This window comes from Podarcis filfolensis, assembly GCF_964270895.1.
Source record: "Podarcis filfolensis genome assembly, chromosome: 14".
Taxonomy (NCBI): domain Eukaryota; kingdom Metazoa; phylum Chordata; class Lepidosauria; order Squamata; family Lacertidae; genus Podarcis; species Podarcis filfolensis.
In genome coordinates, this window is record NC_139616.1 from 27,642,063 (window position 1) to 27,665,881 (window position 23,819).

Sequence of the window (23,819 nt, forward strand, 5' to 3'; positions counted from 1 at the left end):
CTCCTTTCCGCTTGTACTCTCTTCTTGCAGGCCAAGCATTCCATCTGACAAATGCAAATAATTTGGCCTGCTTACAGATGTGGACCAAACTACGTTCTCAATGCCCCAGTGGGCAGAGGAAGCTGTAAATGCCTCACAACCTGGTTTCAAGGCTGTCTATGTAAAGCTCCCCTGCAACACCTTTCAGGCCAAAGCTCTTCCAGGCAGCTTGCAAAAGATCTTTAAACCATAAAACAGTTTTTAAAATATAAATGAAAGAATCCAGTTACAAAAACTAAAAACAGCAGCAGGGTAAAACCCACCTCACCACACTTCTAACAGAATGCAATCTGAAACAAGTAAGTTTTAAAGTCTCATTTTAAAATGAACAAAGATGTGGCCATGCAGACTTCTTCTGAGCAAGAATTCCAAAGATCCGGAGCCGCTCCTAAAAAGGCCTCATCTCTAATGCCTGTTAGCCTGCTGTATCTGGCCATGAGCCTGCAAGGAAGGCTTCTGGGGCCCAGGCAGCTTCATATGCAGGTGGTCCATCAAATAAAACCAACATTCAAACCATTTAGGGATGGAAAGGTCCAGATTAGCATTTTAAATTGAGCCCAGAAGCAAATCAGAGCTAAAGGCATCTGGTATGTAGTAGTGGTGACTTATTTATTTATATTTTTAAAAAAGTAATTCTAAACTACTTAATATTTCAAAAATCTCTAAATAGTGTACGTTATATACAATATAAAAACTAAAATACAGCCAATAAGACAGTCTAAACACCTATAAAAGTAAATCAAGCAGAAATTTAGGGGGTTCATACCCATAAAACAGGGTCCAAACCTATGGGTCAGGGAAAGTCCAGGCTTCTTCTATGCTTTTTTAATGCTCTCCTCCACATGCATTCGGTTTCATGTGAAGTCTCTATAGGCAAGCCCCACATGGAGTGCATTACAGCAGTCTATTCATCTACTATGACATGCTCTACACAGGGGTCCCTTGGGAGAGTTTGATCAACTGATCTAAAGAAATCTAAGGGAACTGGAAATCTGACATCTCCTCAATACCCTGCCTGGCCCTTGAGACATGGTGGACCAGATCAAAACGTTAGATGGCGCTAGAGCTCTGGACTGTGGCTGGGAGTTCTTTGCATCCTCCCTGCCCATAGTTAAATTTATTGCAAGAAAATCCCAGCCCCACCTCTACTTCTGCCTTCAAACACCCATGCAAATGGGGGAGGGTTCCACTCTGGCCCTTTGGAGAGGGGGCAGACTAGAAGCTGGGCAAGGAGAAAACCCTTGGCCCTGCGAGTGGGCAGGAACTCCTTTCCTTGTGTGCCAGGCCAATGGCTCCAGCAGGGCCAGACAAAGCACAAAGCCATCATCTGTTCTGGATTCCTGCATACCATTCTGATAGCTGCTGGGATTTGGCCGACCATGTGAAAAAAAAGAGAGAGTTTGGCCCTGGAGGGGGGCAATTTTGCCATTGTCCATTTGCTTCTTGGCACTGCCCAGAAACCTGTGGGGCTCAACTGATGAGCCCCTACTCTTTTTCCAGGAAGATGTCCACTCCCTTTCTGAATCTGCTGGTGGTGGCCTGCCTTTGCAGCACTTCACGGCAACTAGACCTACCTGTAGGATGACCTGTCAGCAGCTGATGGGTCAAAGAGAACTAGAAAGCAAGAGACACCCACCCCCAAATGCCTAGGAATCTCTGACTGTGGTGGGTGAGAGGCACCCAACACAGAGGAGGGAGTGCAGACACAAGGTGGGTGACCTAGTGAGCCTTCAGGTAATGTTTTTGTAGATGGAGCCACTCAACTCCTGCAGTCCTCATCTGACTCATCTCCTTGCATTTGAACAATTCTCATCCTAAAGGAGGGGCTGCACCTGGACTAGATTTTTTTAACTTGTTCATTAATAAACTGCTCAGAGAAGTCATGCAAGCTTTGGGGATTTGATGCTACTGATATGTGGGTGACACACAACTCTATATTTCCTTCCCATCTAAATCCATTCCCCGCCCCCAACTCCTACATTAGCATTTGCAGTTAGCATTGGATCAGAAAAGGGCTAACAAAATGATGCTTAATCCCAACAAGACAGATGTTTTCCTAGTCACAGAATGGCAGCTCAGGGAATGGGGATTCAGTCTGCCTTGGCTGAAGCTGCATCCCCCTTGAAAGCTCAGGTTTGCAGCTAGGAATGCTCCTGGATCCAGCCTTGGACACAGATGTCCAGGTCCTGGCGATGTCCAGGAGCAGCTTTGCTCAGGTGAGATCAGTGGGCCAATTGCATATGGTGAATTCCTTTTGAGGGATCTTTAGGAAAGTGTGTGGGGGGGGGGGAAATCTCCCTATATTGTAATGACTTGGAATATTGTGTGCCGTTCTGGTTTCTGTACCTCAAAAAGGCCATTGGAGAGCTGGAAAAGGTGCAGAAATGGGCAACCCGAACGAAGGAGAGAAGGGGTTGGCACAACTCTCCTATAAAGAAAGGTGACATAGTTTAGGGGGTGTTCTGCCAAAGTGATCCATTGAGATGAATAAACTAGGTAGTCATGTTTAATAATGTCAGCCCTCTAAATCTTTTTAGTTTAAGAAAAGGGTAAGCAGTGTGTGTGTTGGGAGAGGGAGAGGGAGAGGGAGAGAGAGAGAGAGAGAGAGAGAGAGAGAGAGAGAAAGAAAGTGCTAAAGAGATATAAAATTCAGCATGGTATGGCAAAATTAGATACAGAGAAGTTTTTCTTCCTTTCTCATGATAGTAGAAACCAGCGGGGTCATTCGATAAGGCTGAATGTTGTGTGATTCAGGACAGACAAAAGGAAGGACTTCTTCCCAAAATATATAGTGGAGCCATGGAATTTGATGTCCCAAGATGTTCACCAATGTAGATGGCGCTGAAGGAGAATTATTAAACAAATCCATGAACGCTCTTTATGGCTACCAGTCAGGCTGGCTGTACACAAACCTCCATGATCAAAAGATTCTGAATACCTGGGGCTGGACCACTAAGAAACAAGATGCTGGCCTAGACATCTTATGTACTTGTAACTCCATTTAAAGTTTTAAAATTTAAATTCTCCTCAGTTGGCTGCAAAATACAAAACTATTTTGGGACTTTAGGAACAAAACCCAGTTCTAGTACTTTATCATATACTTAGGGAAAGTCTCCCTTTCTTTCTTTTCCGTGCAGTCTTTCAAGGTAGCTACGAGCATTTTAAGAGGGTACATCTTCTTGGAGGGCATTTGGAGGAGAGGCTCGATTGCTGCTATAAAATGTTGCTTAGTGATTTGTTCTTTTAATGGACTGTGTTTTTTATGGATTCTTATTTACTTGTTCTATTGGGAATTACTCTGTAGCTTAGGGAAATAATACAAAGTTTTAAAAAATACCATGAAGAAAGCAGCCTTAAAATGATCAAGTACAGGAAATGAGTCTCTCCTCCAGAACTCCATGAGGTGTGCCTTTGGGAATGCAAAATTATTTGCATCTGGGGTGCAAATTCCACTCCAAAATTTGCATAGCAGGTTGGCCTCCTACACTGGGTCTACTCTGGCTACTTTGGAACCGCAGTGGAAGCAGTTGCCTTATACGGAACCAGACCAATGGGGTCCATCAAACTCAGTTTTTTATACACTGACTGGCAGCAATGAGACTGCAGGATGTCAGATAGGGGACATTCCCAGGTCTACCTGGAGATGTCATCAAGGACTGAGCCTGGGACCTTTTGCAGACAAAGGAGGTGATCTAACGACTGAGGCACTACTACACCTTTCAGAGCTGGAGAAGCAGGGAGGCCATTCTGGATGCAAACTCTGGCTGTATCCTTCTGCATAACTAACCCAGTCCTTACCCTCAGAGGTAATTGCACTGCACTTTGGCCTTTATGTCTGAAGGAAGATTAAGAATTCAGTCCTACACACACTTACCTGGAAGTAAGTTCCAGATAACTCAATGTGGCTTACTTCTGAGTAGCCAAGCATAGGGTTGCAACCAGGCCTCCCGGCTCTCTGTAATGCCCTGCAACCTTTGGCATTCAAATTGATTTTCTTCTCTAGTGTTGAAGCGTTTGCAATGGATGGCCACAGGATGCCACTGGAAGCTTCTGCATGAGGAAGCAGCATCCCACCCCAAGATTTGGCTTCCATTCCATTGTGCCTGATAAAGAGGGTTGTATGACTCAAAAGCCTGTATCTCCTCCATACCAGCCAGCTGATCCAATAAAGATAATGCCTTGCTTAGGGCACAATCCAGTCAAAGCTAAGCACCTTTAAGCCCCACTGATTTGTTCTTAGACAGATGTTCCAGTAGCTTCAGATAGTGACTTTCACAGATTGTCCACATGCAGGAAGAAAAGCCTTCCATCAGCAGGAGGCTTCTGGGGCCTCCTTTCTTTGGCTCAGCCAGGATGGTCCAGGCCAGACAAAAGGAAGGACTGCTTCACACAGCAGCACAGAGTTAAACCCTGAAATTGACTCCTAGGGGAGGCAGTGATGGTGGCCACAAATGGGGAAAACTTCAAAAGAGGAGTGGATAACTTCATGGAGGGGGATAAGGTTACCAATTAGTGCAAGTGCAAATGGCTGTGTTCTCCCTCCAGGGTCAGGATGCTGAGGAAATGTGGAGGAGCACTGTCTCTTGTCCTGCTTTTGAGCTTCCCCTTGGGGCATCTGCTTGGCCACTGTGAGAACGGAGTACAGAACCAGCTGAGCCCCCTTAGGCCTGATCTTGCAGCTGCAGGGCTCCTCTAAAGTGCTTAGGACCCTTGATGTGGGAAGGGGCTTCCAAGAGGCAGTGGACTGGGATGGGATGGGTCAGAGAGGGAGAGAGAGAGAGAGAGAGAGAGAGAGAGAGAGCCCGAGCGAGCTTGACCTGACTGGCAGACAAGATGATGGTCGGCACTCAGTCCGGCCTCAGCCTCAGCAGCACCGTGCTGCTGGCATGGTCACTGGTAGGAGAGGGTGGGGCACCCATGTTGGAAGAAGAAGGGGAACTCCACGGGACTAAGCTAAGACATCTAAGCAACAACGCGGGGAACGACGGGGGCTGGATCAAGCAGGCCAGAAGAAAGCATGTGCGGGGGGGGGCAGCCCATCCCCTCGGGCAGTGCTTCTTTCCAATCCAACGAGGGCATCTCCGGCAGCGTTCAAGAGCTCTCGGAGAACATCCCCCCTCCCGCACCGCTTCTGGAAGCATCGGTGTCTGAGAAGGCGGGGGCTGGTCCCGGAGGAGGCGTGCTCCCAAGGGGTCCGGCAGGCCGGAGGCCGCCAAGCTGACTCCCTGCGCCCCCCACCCCCACCCCACGCGGCACTTGGAGCAGGCGGGCGCCAGCTGCAAAATTTGCCGCAGTGTGCGCGCCTCGCGTGCGCGCTCAAGAGCCTCCGCCACCGCGTCCCCCCTCCCCGGCAAAGGCGAAAGGGGGCGCTGGCCGGACCCTTTCCCGGAGGCCTTGGTGGGCAGGCTAGCCAGCCAGCCCGCGAGCTGCCCCCTCCGGAGCAAAAGTACCAGTGCCTCCGCCTTCCAGTCCCAGGAGGGCTAGCTGGCCCATCTGCCCAAGACCAGTCCCCCCCGCCCCGGGCAGGGATACCCCTCGGGGCACGTCCCCGCGGGGGGAAGCAATGAAGCCGGGGTGGGGGGGGGAAGCGGGCAGCAGCTGCGGATGAGGATGCTGCTGCGCCCCCTCCCTCCGCTCCCTTCCGGAGGTCGGGCATGCGGGGTGCAGCCCCCCTTCCGTCCCCCGACGGGCCTCCTCTCGGCCCGTGCGATGCGCGGAGGGCTTTGGCCACCCTCGTCCTCCCAGGATCCCACCCCTCTGGCCGGCTGCGGCCGGCCCCATCCCCGCTCCCCCCACCCCATGCACGTACCCGGTGAGGTGGCGACGCGTCCCTCCGCCCTCGGCTGCCCTCCGCGACGATGCCGGCTGGGCCTGGGCTGCGCCAGGCAGCTGCTGTCAGTGCAAAGCGGCGGCGGCGGCGGCGGCGAAGTGGGGGGGAGGAGGAGGGGGCGGAGCTGCTCCCCCCCTCCCCGCCAGCCTTAACCCCTCGTGAGCCGCGGCAAGGCCCAAGGCCTCCGAACTGCCCAAGCGCACGACTGAGGAGGAAAGGGGCAAGAGAGGGCTGGAAGTGGGGGGCGTTGCACGGCTCTTCCCCAGGACGGGAGCTCGCTCAGGTTGTGGATGCAAAAGAAGCCACTCCACTTCCCTCCTGCAAGACCTGGGGAAGGGGAGCCCGCAAGTGCTGTTCTAGAGGATGCATCAAGTCGTCTCCAAATTAAGTCCCGTTGTTTCCAATGGGGCTTCCTCCCAAGTCACCGAAACGGGCGGCTGTGAAAATGGAAGAGAAGCCAAATACCCTGGGAAATGTGGGGAGCTGTTTCCACACAAGAAAATGATGCCCATCTGCAGAGAGAATTGTTTTTTTGCGGGGAGCAGGATTTGGCATGCCTGAGCTGAGCCCCCATTTGGATGTGCTTCAGCATACATCCAGTGTCACCATTTGGTGCCCAAAGGGAACCACAACAGGAGGCATCCTCCCATCATTAAACCATGCTTGGTCATCATCTTGGGCCTGGAAATGAACATACAGATCCCATATGATTAAGAGAACCGAAATGAATTACAGGTCCTCTTAACCCCAGTTGCTGCCCGGAGGGTCTGCTAAGCTCTGCCAGGCTGGTCATAAATAAAAAGACAAGAGAGATGGGAGGAGTTTGGGGGCTTGAAGCAAGAAGTTCCACTTCCGTGGCTAGGAAGCCACTCTGGCCTGGGAGTGCTGTTCATGGCTGTTGGAAGGATTTGCTGGCCTGGAAGGAAGCGGAGGGGTTGCCACATTCAGAGCAATTGGCAACAGGAAGCCTTTCAATTGGCCAGGCCTAGTATATGCTTGGCCACTCCTGCCTGTCAAGCCCAACTCAAACCTGGTCTAAATTAAGGTATCTAGGGAGATGTCCAACCTGGTCCAGGCAAGGGATGCATTTAGTGGACTACTTCTGCTAAGGTTAACAAGAACAGGAAAGCAGTTAAAATGTTGCTGTTCTTACCGATTAATTAATTTACATGTAGCACCACCATTAAGAAATCACCATTAAAAAACACTAATTCTTAATGCTGCCATTTCTGAGGTCTTATTCTTCTTTTGTGTAGAGGCTGGCCTGCTCATCTTACTCAAGATGTGGAAGATCAGATATTGTCCCAGAATATCTCTAGCAGTGGCAAACACACTTGAGTTGTACTTCTCTGTCCAGCACTGAGAAAGCTGAACAGGGAGACTGGGACATCATCTCCATCAGTATAATGCATTCCAGCGAATGCAGCAAAACTCCAGGAAATTAAGACATCTACAGAACAGGATATCCAGCTGATTCCTGACAGATGACCAGCACATAAAAACTTGGTGCCTGTGAGGGCAGAGGTGCGATTTTCAGCTTGGGAAATACAATTGTGTCTTAGAAGGGCTTTGTATATAATGGAATTCCAGCCTCTTCATGCAAGAGAGTAATAGGGAAAATTTCATGCCTCACCTACAGGAGTTGACAGGTGCCTATAACTGACTTGGAAGTGCATGTACTGAGCTGCAATGAGTACACAATCCAGGGAGGTTCTATATGGAAGCATGTGATACTGGCTTATCTCATAAGAAACAACAATTGCAAAAAATATTACTTCACCCCAACTCCCCAATAAACATTGTATAGGTGTGTCATCCTCCTTCCCTCTCTTTGCAAAGATCAGGGGTGAGTACAGATCTGCATGAAGGCAAAACAGCACCATCCACTAGGGATTGGTGGGTATCATTATTTCAGTTTATCAGTTTTCCAGTCTTAAATTCAGATTTCCACAGATTAAATTCAGATTTCAGATTGCTTCATATCCACGGAACCTGTGGTCAGTTGGCAAATAAGGCATAAGGAGAGTAGGAGGTGGGCAGCTTGGCCTCTGTGCTGCTGTCTCCTCCTCCAGTCTCTCTTGATCCATTTCACTCCACTTTTTCCAGCAAAAGAGAGACACCCAGATACAGAAAGGAAAGAGATGACCATTGTGTTGATAGGCTAAATTGCTCGAGGGATGAAAGTAAGAGTGACCTATAGAAATTAATGGAGAAGTCCAATATTTTAATATAGATAGATTTGGGCAGCAGTGTGTCCATCCACCCTCCAAAAAAATGTTAGAGCAGAAACTCTTTCCTTTATTGCAAATTCATTTCTTATTTAGTGTGAAACATTTTTAAATTATCTCTGCTAATACAAACTCCAAAGCAAATACTGTTCATTAACCCCTTGGCAGGGGTTGTGGCTAGCAGGGAGTGGCAGCGCAGCTCACACTGAATCCTACGGTTTCCAAAAATAGGGGTCTAATACTTGTCCACAGCTGTTGGGCCCTGTTGCAGGTTGGGTGGAAGCTGAGAGTGCAGCTTACACTTTTGCCATGATATCCATCATTTTATGCTTGCATTGCAGATTGAGCTGGGAAGTATTAAAACAAGGAGCAGCTCACTGTTATACCCCTATTGCTGACTGGAAGACTGTGGCAGGACAGAGTAGTGTATGGCAGACCTTCAATGCTCTTAATATTTCAGGTCACCAGCAGGGCTGAGACAGATTTGGATTCTCATATTTGTCAGGTTGCAGCAAATCTGTGATACACTCAGCTCTCCATCGTGGCCTAGCCAAGCACTCGGCTGCGTGTAGTAGATGTGGGACATTAGCAGCCAAACCTTAGAAATACATATTCTTGCTAGTTAGCATGAGAAGGGGCTAACACCACAGAGCTGTATTGTTGACAGGCAGATGCTCAGACCATAGAAATACAATTGGTAGACATTTCCCCCTCCTCTGCTGTAGAAGGCGCATGCAGCATTTCCTGCTTCTTCCTCCCTCCCTTTCTTTCTTTGACAAGCTTTGGATACATATAAAGCTTTGGGCACATGGCTGAGGCTGGTTATACTGTAGATATGAATACATGTTTTACCTGCATAGTTTTTACTGCTGCCTTTACTGTGAACCAGTGGAAGGTTATAAAGTAAGTAAATCTTGTTTTAAACTTACTTTACAAGTTGTTTCTTGATTCTTTAAGTGGGGTAAGAAACAGAAAACCAGGTTATTTCATAGCTGAACTTGCTCAAAAGTAGGCTTTACTGTGGACTTTAAAAGTAGGCATTAAAGTAGACCCTCCTTCTATGGAGCTTTTTAAGCAGAGGTTGGATGACCATCTGTCATGGATGACCCTTGGGATTCCTTCCAACTTTACAATTCTATGATTCTACAGCCTAATTCTTATGCTTTAAATTTTTGCTGCCAAGGATGGGATTTTAAAACTCTGTTCAACCTACACACGTGGGAGCCAGAAGGGATAAATTGCAGTTAATAGATCCTCTCCTACCCATAAAACTCATCCTACAGAAGCCTCCTGTTCCATTGACTTGCATGGAGACTTTGAAATGTTAAAGAGGTGATGACACATGAGCTGAAATCTCCAGGGATCTTGCAGCCCAGAACCTGTTAGACGCAAGATTGAACTCTGTGTAGATCTAGCCATGAACCAAAGGCCAGGATACCATGGGTAATGAGCTGCACACAAACTCCTGACTCTCTTGCTATCCTTCCATGAAGGGAAAGCACCAGGAGACAGGCCTGTTCACATCTTTTCCTGCATCTCTGACTTCTTGCATTCTTCAGGGTTGTCCCGCCTTGCTTTAAACAAGCTGCTTCCCCAATTCTTTTGTCAGCACTGACCATGGTTGCATGTAAAGAAGTGGATGTCAGTCACCAGAGCTTAGAAAAATAAATGAGACGTCAACAAAGAGTGTTGTGGCAGTGCACACTCTTGGAAGTGCAACACTCTTTGTTGACATCTCTTTCTTTCTTAGTTCAGTTTGCTCTTTGAGATGTAGTAACATCCTTCCATGAATTAACTCCTGTGGTTTTGAAGTCTCTTTTCCATGGCTACCTCTTCTCAGGTTTCTCCTTCCATTTGGAGACTTGATAGTTCTCTGTTCTCAGCCTCCTCCCTTTTGTTTCTTCTAGGCTACCTCTATGGTGTTATGCTGATGATATCTAAATTGATCTTTCCACCCTTCTCTCTTTATTCCTACAAGGCCAAGGGCCTTTTGGCACCATCCTGAAGGATGCCCAATTTCAGGCTGCATCTTGGGGCAGGGAGAGCACTGACCAGGGCAGCAGCTTCAGCTTTATTTAGAAAAAGAAAAAAAGAATAGTTGTAGGCAGTGCTATTTTTCTAGAAAAAGAGGTGCCGGAACTCACCAGGAACACCTCCCCTTGTTCTCTTATAATGGCAATGGGCCCACCTGAGAGGTGCCAGAACTGAGCACTGGTTGTAGGAGATGTTGGCTCAGAAGAAGCTGCCAACACCCTGCTTCCGTCTCCTCAGGATGCCTACCATGACCCTGAACCCAAGCCGTTACCAGGAATCTTGAAGCAGAAGTGGAGAAGCCTGCTGCACCAGGCATAGCAGGAATACAAACAGAAAAGGGGCTAAACTTCAATTCCCAACAATGAGCCTTAGTCTGTATCTGACCGCCCTGTCACAGACAACTCCACAAAGATGGCACTTCCGGAGCCTGATTCCCACAAGGAACCCTTGACACCCCACCCCTACCCCACTCTCAAGCACGGGCGATACAGAAAGCGGGAGAGGATGATGATGATGATAATAATAATAACAATAATAATAATAATAATTTATTTATATGCCACTCATCTGGATTCGGTTACCCCAGCCACTCTCAAGGTAACAGGGGTGATAGGTGGGATCCAGGCCAAAGGACTGGCTTCAGGGAGTCTCCACTCTTGAGGATCTGGGGGAGAGACTGAAGGAGTGTGGAGATCTGGCCCAAGACCAGGGGTCCTCAAACTACGGTCCATGGGTCAGATCCGGCCCGCCAGGGTCCTAAATCCAACTTGCCCAGCCATTGCAGAACCCAAAAGAGAAGAGGAAGCAGCGGAGGGGAGGGAAGGAGGGTGTTTATGAGGCACCTGCTGCCTGCTTCAGCCCTCCCACTCCTCCTCAGCTGGGCTGCCCTCCTCCTGCGAACGGTGGTGGGGGCACAGTGGGGCCGGACCATGCAGTGGCAGTGGAGCCTCCTTCCTGTGAGGAGAAGCAGGGGGGGGGCTCACCTCCTCATCCCCCCCTCACTTGAATGGGCAGGTGTTTTATTTTGGGGGGGTGGGGGAGGAAAGGTGAGGAGGGTTCTCCCCCCTTCCACAACCACTTCCCTCCTAACGGTCAGGAAAGGGGAGGGGGCGAGCCGGATGTTTAGGGGGTGCTGTTGGGTGGGAGGTTGTGTGGAGCAAACACCCCCCTTCCCCAATGCTGCTCAGGCCCCCTGCTGACAAGCTGCGTGGTCTCCACTGTCAGCCCTCGACTGCCATAGCCTTGGGGTGGAATAGCAGGCATCTCTTTCCCTCCCTCTTGCTCCCACAGGGATATCTCGCCCTTTCCCCTTCAAAGGTGTGTGTATTGAAATGGGAGTTTGTGTGTAACAGCACATTTTCGTAGCCTTCGGTGGCCTAACCCCAAAATATTATATGCAAATGCAGGAACTTCGAGAGGGGATCCCTCTACCCCACCTCACCCCCAGCTTGGGCCTGGCTTGTTTATGTTGATTAAAATTGTTCTTCATTTTAAATATTGTATTGTTTTTTCCTGTTTTTTGTGCACTACAAATAAAATACTTGCAGTGTGCATAGGAATTTGTTCGTGTTTTTTTCCAAACTATAGTCCGGCGCCCAACAGTGTCTGAGGGACAGTGAACTGGCCCCCTGTTTAAAAAGTTTGAGGACCCCAGCCCTATACAAACATAAAATGTCAGTGGAGTGCAGCATCTCCAAGCTGCCAGTTTGGAGCTGTCCATGGTGCTGCGACTGCAGCCTGAGGCTGCTTCCTAGCCCCCAACTTGGATTCCCTCCCCCAACTTGGAGGAGCCCATTGTGCCCCATAGACTCTCCCTTGGAGCTGGGTCAGATGCCACTAGCATCCCAGTGCACTCTAGGAAAGAGTAAGGATGTCAGCAGGCAGAGCTCTGCTCCTATTTCTGAAGCCACCAGGAGACAGCACATCACCCCAGAAGCCTCCCTCAAGGCTGACAGTAGCTCTGGGCACAAATGCAAATCTCAAAAATTAAGATAAACAAGGTGGGCACTGACCTTTGACCTCTGATGAAAAATGTGCAAGATGACGTGTAACAAACAGTCTCAGTTGCTGATTAAGGTCACAGGAAGAGAGGTCAATGTCCCATGAGCGAAGACCTGTTGAGAGAAAGGGAGAGAGGAATGAGTTCATGTGCTCTCCTGGAAGAGACCAAAGGTGTACACTATGATTCTGAGGAACACAGGCCTGACTTGTACCTTGGGTGAGGAAGTGGGTTCGACCACCCAGTAGGAACAAGAGTCCTTTTCTGTGCATTGGATGCTTTGCTCCTTGGATGAGAGTCCAACTCTAGCCCAATCTTCTACTGCCTAATCACTTTCCCAAAGCCCCTGAGCATCCTGATAGCCTCAGTGTTCACTCTTTAATCCACGTAATCTATGAGGGCTAATCACCTTCCTATCCCAGCAGGGTGCTCAGTCTGTCCTTCCAAACAGAAGTTTAGCCTCTCCAGGTAATCCATGTGGCTTCCCCATCGTGGGGTGGGAGTCACCTTCAGGTCCATGAGGTGAGTTTCTTCCACACTGTCCAGAGAATATTCCTTCATAGGGACTGTTTGCCTCAGCCAAATGGCACTATGGAAAGCTGAAGAATGGGCTTGTGTATGTCCTATTACATTTAGCACAGATTTATACTACACTGCAGTGATGCACACTGCACTGACCAGCTTCATCAATGCTGATCAGCTTCATCGATGTTGCCTTGCTGACCAAAGCAGTTTTAGTCCTAAAAATAGGTCAGAAGTGAGATGAAAGAAGTCCATAACATCAGCACCATTTAGAAATATTTGGAGCCGGGTCCTTACCACCAATTCAAGCACCTGTATCAATGAGTAAGGCTGGACACACAAAGAACTGGAAGGTACCTCAGCTCAGCCCCATTTGTCAGTCTACTGCTAAAGCATTTATGATGGGTGAGCATACAACTTGCACTAAAAAATCAAGGAGAGCCTTCCAAGGCAGTCTCTTCCACCACTGAAAGCTCTTTCTAACGGTTAGTAGAAATCCTGTTTCCTATAATTTTAACCTATTAGTTCAGGTCCTATTCTCTGGAGAAATAAATTGCTCCATTATCTATGTGACACTCTTTAAGTATATGAACATAGTTTTGTCTCATCTCACCTCTTAATCGTCTCTTCTCCTGGCTAAACATACCCACCTCCTTCATCTTTTCCTCATAGGATGTGGTTCCCAGGGGCCTCACCATCTTTGTTGCCCATTTCTGGGCACATTCCAGTTGGGCACTCCTTCAGCTGCTGTGCCCACCACAGCTGGACACAGGTAGGTCTAGATGAGGTCTGACCAAAGCAGAATAGGGTGCCATCATTAGTTTTGTGGTGTGGACATTTTATACATTAGTTAATGCAGTCTAGAACTGTATTGGCTTTTTTAGTTACTGCATTGGATTGCTGATTTATATTTAGCTCATGGTGATGGTCCAAGGAAGGTTTATTTGGCAGCAGCTTCCAACAGAGCACAGAAGTGGGAAACTTTGTCTCTCCATGCATCTGTCTTCACCCTCTGGCTGCAACAACTGAAACTCATCCAAGCAAGTGCTACCAGATGCAGCCAAGGCAGCAGCCCATATTTTTACAGTATTCAAAGCAGAACCCAATTTGAAGTTATTTGCAAGTAAATTACAGTGGACTACTGAAGATTTATGACCACAAGCTCCCTGGAGTACCAGGGGACTGACCTGGAGCTAAAGTATTTGTTTTTTCTAACACTATTGGGCTTAATTTGTTTGAATAGACCGGGGGGGGAGGAAGGGGGGGAGAACACCTTTCAGTGCAATGGGGCACCCTGAATGAAATGCATCTCTTCTACCCTGGGCTATCCAGCCTCAGGTTCTGGTCAAAATTGTACACAGAATATTCCAATTTCAATAAAGACTAAATGAACTGGGATAATAAAGAATGAAACTGAGACCACCCAAGTCAGGCTCTCTAGTGGATTGTAGTTTTTAAGGTTATTTAAAATGTACAAGACATACACACAAGAAGCAAGCATGTTCAATTTGATAATGACAGAACAATTTAAGACCAAACAATATGCACTAATTTCAGTTGCATACATTGTAATCTACACTCCATACAAAACAGATTTCCTCATTATGTTCCCTAACATTCAGTTTATCATGGTGCTGCTGGAATGAATGAAGTGAAATAGTGGGAATCAGGAAAACGTCCCTCAAGGGCCTTCAAGTCTTCCTTGAATTTAGGAGAGGAGCTAAAAGTTTTTTGTTTTTTTTAAAAAGCTATTTTTATTAAAGCTTGAAAAACAAACAAGGAATAAACAATATAAAGAATTCAACATTAAATTTCCAGCATTTTTAAACATAAACACTAAAATAAATAAGTTACAGAAAAAGAAGGAAAAAAGAAAAGACTTCCAATTCTCCAGCTATTAGTTTTAAAAGCTTGTGCAAAAACTTACTCCATCATAAACCAACTTTTTTCAGTCTTCAAAATGTCAACAATGATTTTTCTCTAACATGTCAACTTTGCAATCTCAGCCAAATCCATTAATTTCAATAACCATTCTTTCATAGTAGGTAATAGTAAGTTCTTCTGTCTTTGTTGTGCTTATTAAAATCTCACTGCTGTGATCATATATTGTATTCCATATTCTTTTTCTAGTTGTACAGCCATTAGTCCCAGCAGGAAGAGTTCTGGTTTCAGGTGAACAAGAGGAGCAAGTAGTTCTGAATAGGTGTCAGAGGTCAGTAATGGATTGGATGGGGGCTTATATACTATGTGAGTCCAGGCAAGGCAGAACTGCTGTGGAGAGGAATTTCATCTAAGCCAGAATGGTATAGAAGTTAGAGTGTCAGAGTAGGACCTGGGAGACCAGGGTTCAAATCCTCAATTGGCCATGATGCTCACTGGGTAACCAGGGGTCATCACTGCTTCTCAACCTAACCTATCTCACAAGGCTGTTGTGGGAATTAAATGAAGAAGGAGGGGTATGATGTAAAAGGTAAAGGTAAAGGTACCCCTGCCCGTACGGGCCAGTCATGACCGACTATGGGGTTGCGTGCTCATCTCGCTTAAGAGGCCGGGAGCCAGCGCTGTCCGAAGACACTTCTGGGCCACGTGGCCAGCGTGACGAAGCTGCTCTGGCGAGCCAGCACCAGCGCAGCGCACGGAAACGCCATTTACCTTCCCTCTATAAAGCAGTACCTATTTATCTACTTGCACTTAGGGGTGCTTTCGAACTGCTAGGTGGGCAGGAGCTGGGACTGAATGACGGGAGCTCACCCCGCCACGGGGATTCGAACTGCCGACCATAGGATCGGCAAGTCCTAGGCACTGAGGTTTTACCCACAGCGCCACCCGTGTCCCTGGGGTATGATGTACACCACCTCAAACTCCATGGAGGAAATGGAGAGTTATAAATGCAATAAATTAATAAACAAATACAATGTGGCTAGGAAGACAGTTTTGGCCTGTTCTGAATGGGATTATACACCCCTTAAGGATCAAGCACAGAATTTTGGAGTGCTGTTAAATCCTTCTAATAGTTTGGATATCCTGGGGCATCTGCATCATCAGACTAGTCAGGTTCACTAGCTGTGACCCCTTGCCACTATTGCCCATCTATCTTTAGATTATGTTTGAAGACAATGCAGAAATGTAAAATGCTGCAGTTTAGGTTACTGCTAGTAATGAGGAACACACCATTATGTTCAAAAATAGCTCCAGATTTCCTATTTCCCCAGGTAAACTGCTAGTCTTAACCTTTAAAATCATTTATGCCTTAGAACCTTGGTGTCTGGAAGACCACCCACTCCTATGCAAACCTTCCTCTGCCTATAGAAGCAAGGCAGGTGGTAGCTGGAGAGATTATGTCCCATCACTGCAATGCCCTCCATATACAGCTGCTCCACACGTTTGCTAAGTTTTCATTGCCAGATAAAGACTGTTTCATTTGTAGGAGCTTTTCATGAGCAACATTTTAATTTTATTTGCTGAATTGTGTACAGCCTGTTTTATCTTCCTTGTTATGCTGTCCAACTTATTTTATTTCCACTGATCTTTTGAGTTAAAAATTAATAATAATGTGCTATTCCATTTACAGTACATTGTGCTCTGTTTTACCAGCATTGTGCATTGCTTTAGAAATTATTTAAATTTAAAAACAAGAGATATGCATTTTTGAAATTAAATAAGAATAAAGCAATGCCCTTCCAGACTTACAAAGACAGCCCCTCTCCAAAAACCCTGCAGTGTAAGACTGCTTTAAAAGGATTCAGCCAACCACAGGGGAGGAAAATAAAAGAAAAGGAGGTGATTTCCATGTGTCCAAAGGAGGAGTCAACCACAGTGGCAATTCCTCTTTCATTCCCTTGAAATGACCCATTCACATTGACAAGGTGCTACAAATATCACCCTAAGGAGAGACAAGAGGGCTGCCTTTACTCCATTCCTGGAAAATGCCAGGTAAGAAAAGAGCCCTCACCTACTTCCTGCTCACTAAGGAGGCACTTTCATGCTGCTCCTGCTTCACACTCACTGCAGAGACAAAGTCCAGGAACTAGCAGGAAAGAAAGCTGCACTGCAGCACCAACTACACACCACAGCAGCAGCCGCAGCAGCAACAGCAGCAGCCACTACCTGCCTCTTTCCAAGCTTGCCAGCTTGCTTCCATCTGCTCCCCTTATGTGCAGCAAGAAAGATGTGGGTTTCCCATAAGTTGCTGAAAATCAGAGCTGCAACTAGGAGGTCCTTGAATAGCACTGCAGTGTCAATCCCATGACACTGATTTGCATTCTTGGGGGAGGGCCAATATGGGACATTTTGCTGGCAGCAGCTGGGCAAGCACCAGCCACACCCTCCAGGCTGCAGAGAAGGGGAACCTTCCTCACTTACCTGGATACATGGTCAGTGGGGTTGCATGCCTTTCCCCCCTGCCAGGCTGGAGTTCCTGAGGAGAGAGGGCATTAAGGGTTCCACCCCAGCTGTAAAGCCTTATTGGGAGTGCACTTACTGTCTCATTCCTTATGCCCTTTGCAGGAATGGTTACAGTATATGCTTTGTATTTGTTTACTCCTAGCTTTATACTCCATCATTCCCACCAGTTCAAGCAGCAGCAGCATTGTGCCAGATAAAAATACAACTACAAGTCAGTTTTCTTAAGAAAAAATTATTCAGGACGAACTTCATCTACCTCCCCGTTTTTACAGCTAACTTGATAGAACAGGGGGATGGTACAAGATGTAGTTTAGCTTGTTTTCAGCAAGGCTTCCAACAAGCTCCTCCACAATATTCTTGTTGACAAGCTGCTAAAATGTGTGATAGACTAAGCTTGGGGACTCTCGGATTCAGGGACAGAATAGAGACTTCCAGAACTCCTTATCCAACTCTTTAGACTTTCCCCAAGCCAAAACCCTCAAGAGCTCTGGATCCAGTTCCTCCTATAGGGCTTTTGCCTGGCTGAAATGTGCCCTTGAATTGTGTCAGTGGATGGAGAAGGGTATGTGGGGAAATCATTGTGGCAGGGCTGTAGTCTATTGTACTAAGAAGAGTCACATCTGTTGCTCATTTTGCTTCTAGTCCTGCCCACCTTTGGCAAACAGTTCCCAGAATGCTGCCTATGAAGGTTCCCCACCCCCACATGAAAGACACTGCTACTGTTAGGCAGATGTGTAGCTAGTGGCTCAACAACTTTGTATAAAAGACTTGGACACAAAAAGTAGAGAAAATGTTCATCAAATCAGTAGATAACACCAAACCAACAAAATTCAAGGTGAGTCTAGCATGATGAAGAACTGGATCAAAGTAACAAATTTAATTTCAACACAGATAAATGCAACATTATGCATTTAGGTAGGAGAATCAAGACACACAAGTGCAGGATGGAAAGCACCTGGCTCGACAGTAGAGCCAGGTTTCTTAGCACACCATGAGCTAAAAATGAGCCAGCAATGTGATGCCGCTACTAAAAGGGCTAATACAATTCTAGGCTACAAGGCAAACATAGTGTCTGGATCAGGAGAAGCTATGGGACCGCTAAATTCTGCTTTGGTCAGTCCTGTACTACTGTGCACTGCAGCAGTTTAAGAAGAAAGGACTAATAGACGAAAACGATGACAGTTCCCGGGCTCTCCCATAGATGACAGAGCAAATTTGTCTTCAGTTACTCTCGAACCGGCAAGATCAAAATAGCAAGAAGACTGACCGCCAGGTGGATCTTCCAGGGAGCGGCGCCTCGGGGGCTCCTGCCCAGGCGGTAGCGGACAAGGAGAAGGGTCCGGCCAGAAGAAGCCGCCCCGCTCAGCGAGCTCCCTGGGCAGGTCCAGCGGCGGCGGCTTATCCTTCCTCCTCTTGGCGGTCAGTGTCCCGCCCCCTCCCCGCCACGGACTCTCCAGGGATGGGGACGCCGCCGCTCTGGGGAATTCCGGTCCAGGGAGCGCCGCGCCAGGGCCAGATCCAACCGGTCACGCGCCCCTCAGGTGCTCCCAACGGCGGCGACACGGCAGGCCCTCTCCAGGGTGCTGAACGCGCAGGCGGCGGCGGCTTCCGGCAGGCCTCCCCCTCTCCCTCCCTCCCTCCGCCCGTCCTTACCGCGCTCGAGGCTCCGGCGCAGCGTTTCCCGCTCTTGCTCGGTGCCGACCTCGCCGATCACGGCAAGCACCGCGTGGCCCCGCCGCTGCCTCCCCCGCCTCCCGCTGCCGGGCGCCGCCGGCGTCTCCATGGTGACAGGACCGGCCGCCGGCGTCCCCATAGCAACTGGTTCCCAACTCCGCAGATGCTGCAGCAGCCTCCTGCGCGCGCCTCTTAAGGGGAGAGCCGGCCGCGCGCGGATTGGCTCCTCAGAACGCACGTGCCCCACGAGGCGCTGGGGCGGGGATTCCCGTGGCCCCGCCCCCCGAGGGTGTCCCCGCCCACCTACCTAGGCGTGCTTAGAATAAGCAGGGCGTGAGCGGAGTCACAGAAGGGGCGGGGCTCTTTCCACTCCCCGCGTCGAACGGGCTGGGAGGGGCGGGGCGGAATTGCATCTTCCTTCTCCTCTCCTGGAGAGATATACACGCTTCTTCCAGGACCCGAGGCGATCACAGCCGCTGTCCTGCAGCCCAACAGGCGCTTATCTCTGTTAGCGGAGCCCCCTCCCCTACGCGCCAGGGTTTGATCCAGCTTTTGCTCCTGCTGCTGGGCTCCGGTGATGTACCCCCAGCCGGCACCGAAGAATGAGGGCGACCCTTCCCTCTTTTCATCGGGTGGGGCAAGGGAGAGCTAACCCCTTTGCCTGCCGCGAAAAGGCGATCCCTCCCTCCGGCCCGAGGTCTGCCCCCCCAGTCAGGCCAGCGGCCTCCAAACGAGCGGAGGTGGGGAAGCTGCCTTGGCCCCCAGCTGCAGCGCCTGTCTACAATGCAGAGTGAGGGGCGGCAACCCGCGGGGCCCCTGCAATGCTGGTGACCCTATAGCCCTCCTCCCTCAGAAGGGCAGCCCTGCCAGCCAGTTCCCCGACCTTCCTCTTTTACTTCCACGCTAGCAGCTGGTGTCCATCCCCAAGGGGCTGCAGGTTCTTGGCAGGGCAGAAGGTGGTGCTGAGCATTGAGGGCTTCTTAGCTTAGAAAGAAGAAAGGCAGCAGAGGAGTGACAGATAATTATACATGGTGTGGAGAAAGGGGACAGCTGCCCTTTGCCTTCTTTCAAAATGCTAGATCCTAGGGACATACAGTGAAGCTGAACATTGGAAGATTAAGGTCAGACAAAAGGAAGAATTTTTCACATGGCACGTAGTTAAATGATGGAATTCACTTCCACAACAATAATTTAATTTAAAAAATATTATTTATATTCCACCCAACTGACTGGGTTGCCCCAGCCACTCTGGGCAGTTTCTAGAAAATTATAAAACCACAGTAAAACATCGCACACTATAGGTGTGGCGATGGACCAGAACTCAGATGCCTTTGAAAGGGAATAAGAAAATAAGAAAATATGGAAGACAATCACCTTGTGTTTTGCCTGTTGTCGGACACTCCTTGGGGCACCTGATGGGCGACTGTGGGAAATCAGATGCTGGACCAAATGAGTCCTCAACAGGGCACTTCTAGCTCTTTTTCTTCAAAGAACCTGAAGTGGGCTGCTAATTTAAGCCGGGAAACAGCACTGAGGGGAGAGCTTTTAATTCTCTCCCCCTGCCCTTTCCTCAATTGTAAGAATATTCCTAATAATAATAATAATATTTTTTTTTGTACCCCGCCCATCCGGCTGGATTTCCCCAGCCATTCTGGGCAGCTTCCAACAAAGATTAAAAATACATTAAAATGTCACACATTAAAAACTTCCCTGAACAGGGCTGCCTTATGCTGGCATATGCACCACTGGAGAGGAGGGTAAATACCTGTTGCCCCACACCTTTTGCCAGAGGGAGACGACTTGGGACAGGTACAAATAGCATATGTCCACCAGTGCAATTTCAGTCAAAGTGGCAGCTATTCTGAAGAAAATAAAAAGACACCAGGTGATTGGATTATACACCTCCCATTTACCATCTTTGTTGTAAAACAAGGAAGCAAAGGAAGGGACAGCAATAGAACTTGCAGGACCAAGGACAGTTCCCAACAGCAAAGAACTTGCTCCAAATGGTTTCAAGAGCTAAGTACTCCTGATTTTCCATCTCCCAATCTTATTGCTTTTCTCAGTCTTTTAGACAGTCCATATCTATATAGTATCTTTACTGCTATATCCTAGTTTGTTATTAACCAATAAATTATGTTCTGTATCAGGGCACCCAGCTCCTCTGGATGGGTGACCATGGGGCCTCTGGTGTTCCCTTGTGATCAGTGTCTGATCAGTGCATCAGACCAAAGACAAGACAGGGGCCTCCAGTTATAGATTATCTATCTGGTATTGATCCAGGATTAAATCCCTGTTCAGGGAGCTGGAGTACAGCATCATATGAAGGGGCAGAGGTTGTCCACCTCTGGTGGTATGAGGAGTCTCAAACTTGGCCTGAGCTCCTTAGAGAAAAAGAGGAGAGGAAGGAAATAATGTGAAATAAGTAAAAATCCACAAATGTCCATATATCTCTATCTCTCTCTATCTATTTGACAGTCACAGTTCAAGAATCTCCATTCCTGCAGTGTGTAAGTTACTAACTGGAATACACTGAGGCTAGACCAATTAAGGCTGTGCTCATGTGGACATTTACCTGCACACAGGTTCCACTGATTTTAGTGGGTTTCAAAGTAAACATGCCTTTTATCAGGCTGTATTTATTCAACAAATCTCTTTCTCTTACCCAACAAAACTCCTTAGTGAGCAAACAAAATGTGATTGAACTGGAATTCAGCAGCAATTGAATACGAGCCTAACTATATTTCTTCCAAAATCTAACTGCTTCAATTTTAATTGGAAAAACAAATGCTTTTTCTTCAAAGTAATTATTTATGGAGGCAATGTACAAAGACCAGTATTTCCTGTTTTACCTATCATGCAGGACCTGGTTCCAGAGCCATCTCTTTCTCTTCCAGGAGTAAATGGCATCATAGAGAATTAATGCTTAGAAGGAAGGCAGTTCCTGCCCAGCTCTGCCTCTTTTAGTTTTGGAATACCAGCATTTATTGCAGGAGAAACCAACTATAGAACAAAAATGTCATCTCTTAACAGGTAAAGAACATTCTATTTATTTTAAGAAACAGACTAACTTTTCTTCTTTCTCCTTCAGGTGTTTTGTTTAAAGGGAACAGGCTGCAAACTGGTCTCCGGAGCAGGGTGGGCAAGGCTTCTTCCTAGGATGCAAAACACATCTCTGATGACAAAACCAGACATAGCCCTTCTCCTCCCCGTGTAGCACCTCAGCACTTTAAAATGTGACACAGTAGGGAGGGGCAATCATCTGGTCCCTCTGGCTCAGAAACAGGCAACTACGTAGGAAGAGCCTTGCTGCTGGATGAGGCCAAAGGCCCACCTAATCCAACATCCTGTTTTCACAATAACCGACCAGTTGCCCCAATGGGAAGCCCACAAGCAGAACTTGAGGGAAACAGGATTCTCCTCACTTGTAATTCCCAGCAATTGGTATCAAAAATCATATAGAAGAGCATTACAAAGCATAAAAAATAATAAGTCTTGCTGAAGATGAATCAGCATGGCTTCTCCATGCACACGAAAGCTTATACCCAGAACAAACTTAGTTGGTCTCTAATTTTTTTATTTTATATATATATTTTGACTGCGTCAGACCAACATGGCTACCTACCTGAATCATTAACCTTTTAGAGTGTCAATAACTACATTTTTGTTTATGTTATTGACACTCTAACGGTGTTATCTGGTAGACATTGTGTACTTGGAAGAAATGGGATTCCCCAGATATCTTTACTGGGACCTGTGCTATTTAACTGGTTCATAAGTAATACGGAGTCAGGATGAACATTGAGGAAGTCAAGTATGCTGAGGACACCTAGTTATTCAGGATGTTAAAAACAAAACGGGATAGTAAAGAGCTCCAAATGGATATTTTCAATCTGGGGGAAGGGGCATTAAATTTGCAACACTGGTTCAGTGTAATCAAATGTAAAATGATGCACATGGGTAAAAAATCCTATCTTTACATCTATATATTTTGGAAAGTTGACTGTTTGCTGTGCGTTTGGACACCTCTTAAGATATCATGACCAAATTGTTTGTTCCTGAGATGGAGGTTTTTGTCTATGTTTGGATACAACTGGATGCCATTTGGAATCAAGATTTAAATAGCACCAATTTGATGGGCATGGCTTGAGGAAAAAGGCCTTGTGACCAAAAGTAGAATCCCTGCCAGGTCTAATTTGGCCTGGAGGATCAGAGGCTCCCCTGCCAGCTCTGTCATGTCCCATCTTTCCAAACTAAAACGTCCCAAATGTTGTAACCTTCTTCTTGCAGGGGAGTTGCTTCTGCCCCCCAAATTGTTGCTTGCCCCGTTGTGATCCTGTACCAGATCTACACCATCCTGTTCCAAATATCCCATGTGTGGAATTATGACCCCATAGAGAAGGGCTGGAAGGAAACATGAAAGACTCAGCTCCACCTTTGTGGCAGGGGCATCCCTCATGGGTGTAGCCAGGGGGGTGCACCTGCCCTTCCCCAAATCAAGTAAATAAATAAAAATACTTAACTAACTTACCGACAGCATCACAGATAACTCAGTTCTGCCCCCCCCCAATAATGCCTGCCTCCCTCCAAAATAAATCCTGGCTACGCCCGTGGCACCCCTCCTTCCTCTGTGGGTTCTGCTATGCCCTTGCACAAAGACAGTTCTAGGAGTGTGCCCTTGGTATCTCAGGTGTGCGGCCAGCCAGATAATGCCAAGTGTCTTTCCATCAAAATCCCCCTTCGTCATCTGTGCCATCTTTGACAATCCACCTGGTGGAGCTGCATCTATTATATTATTATCGTTCCCTGTTCTAAAGGTGACCGGGCACACGTGACCCTCGCTTTGGGGAGCTTGTGCACTGCTGCCTCCTGGCGTGCGCTGCTGGCGACCGGGCCTTCAGAGCCAGCTTGGACTCCCATCAGCGTCACCACCCGCGACCACAGACCATTCTCTTGCTTATTTATGTTCAGGCCTGGCATTGGAAGCGGGGAGGTGGAGCTTTCCGCGAGCCCCGCCCCCTCTCTGGCCTTGGCCGGGGCATGTGGCGCCGCGTTGTCACGGCAACCCCCGCGCAGCGCGGAACGCGTG

General features: G+C 47.8%; 1 protein-coding gene and 1 long non-coding RNA gene across 5 annotated transcripts in view; one reads left to right on the forward strand and one right to left on the reverse strand.

Annotated features, from left to right (window-relative positions):
• Positions 1 to 18,840, reverse strand: part of MAP1A (microtubule associated protein 1A) — a 36,431-nt gene extending 17,591 nt beyond the window's left edge. The window contains exons 1-2 of one of the 4 annotated variants that reach the window (XM_083587159.1): positions 18,710 to 18,840; positions 12,144 to 12,245 (exon numbers count right to left, since the gene is read on the reverse strand). In XM_083587159.1, coding sequence (XP_083443285.1) covers positions 12,144 to 12,245; positions 18,710 to 18,839 — 232 coding nt within the window. In that variant the 5' untranslated portion in view covers position 18,840. Of the gene's footprint in view, positions 1 to 5,848; positions 5,974 to 12,143; positions 12,246 to 12,539; positions 12,654 to 13,302; positions 13,442 to 18,709 lie in introns of those variants that run through there. The other 3 variants (XM_083587160.1, XM_083587161.1, XM_083587162.1) reach the window with 3 other exon arrangements.
• LOC310749870 lies at positions 12,267 to 17,318 on the forward strand. Its single transcript, XR_014541851.1, has 4 exons — positions 12,267 to 12,349; positions 13,325 to 13,424; positions 14,783 to 14,864; positions 17,199 to 17,318. It is a non-coding gene; the product is annotated as an uncharacterized lncRNA (long non-coding RNA).
• Positions 18,841 to 23,819: the final 4,979 nt, after the last annotated feature.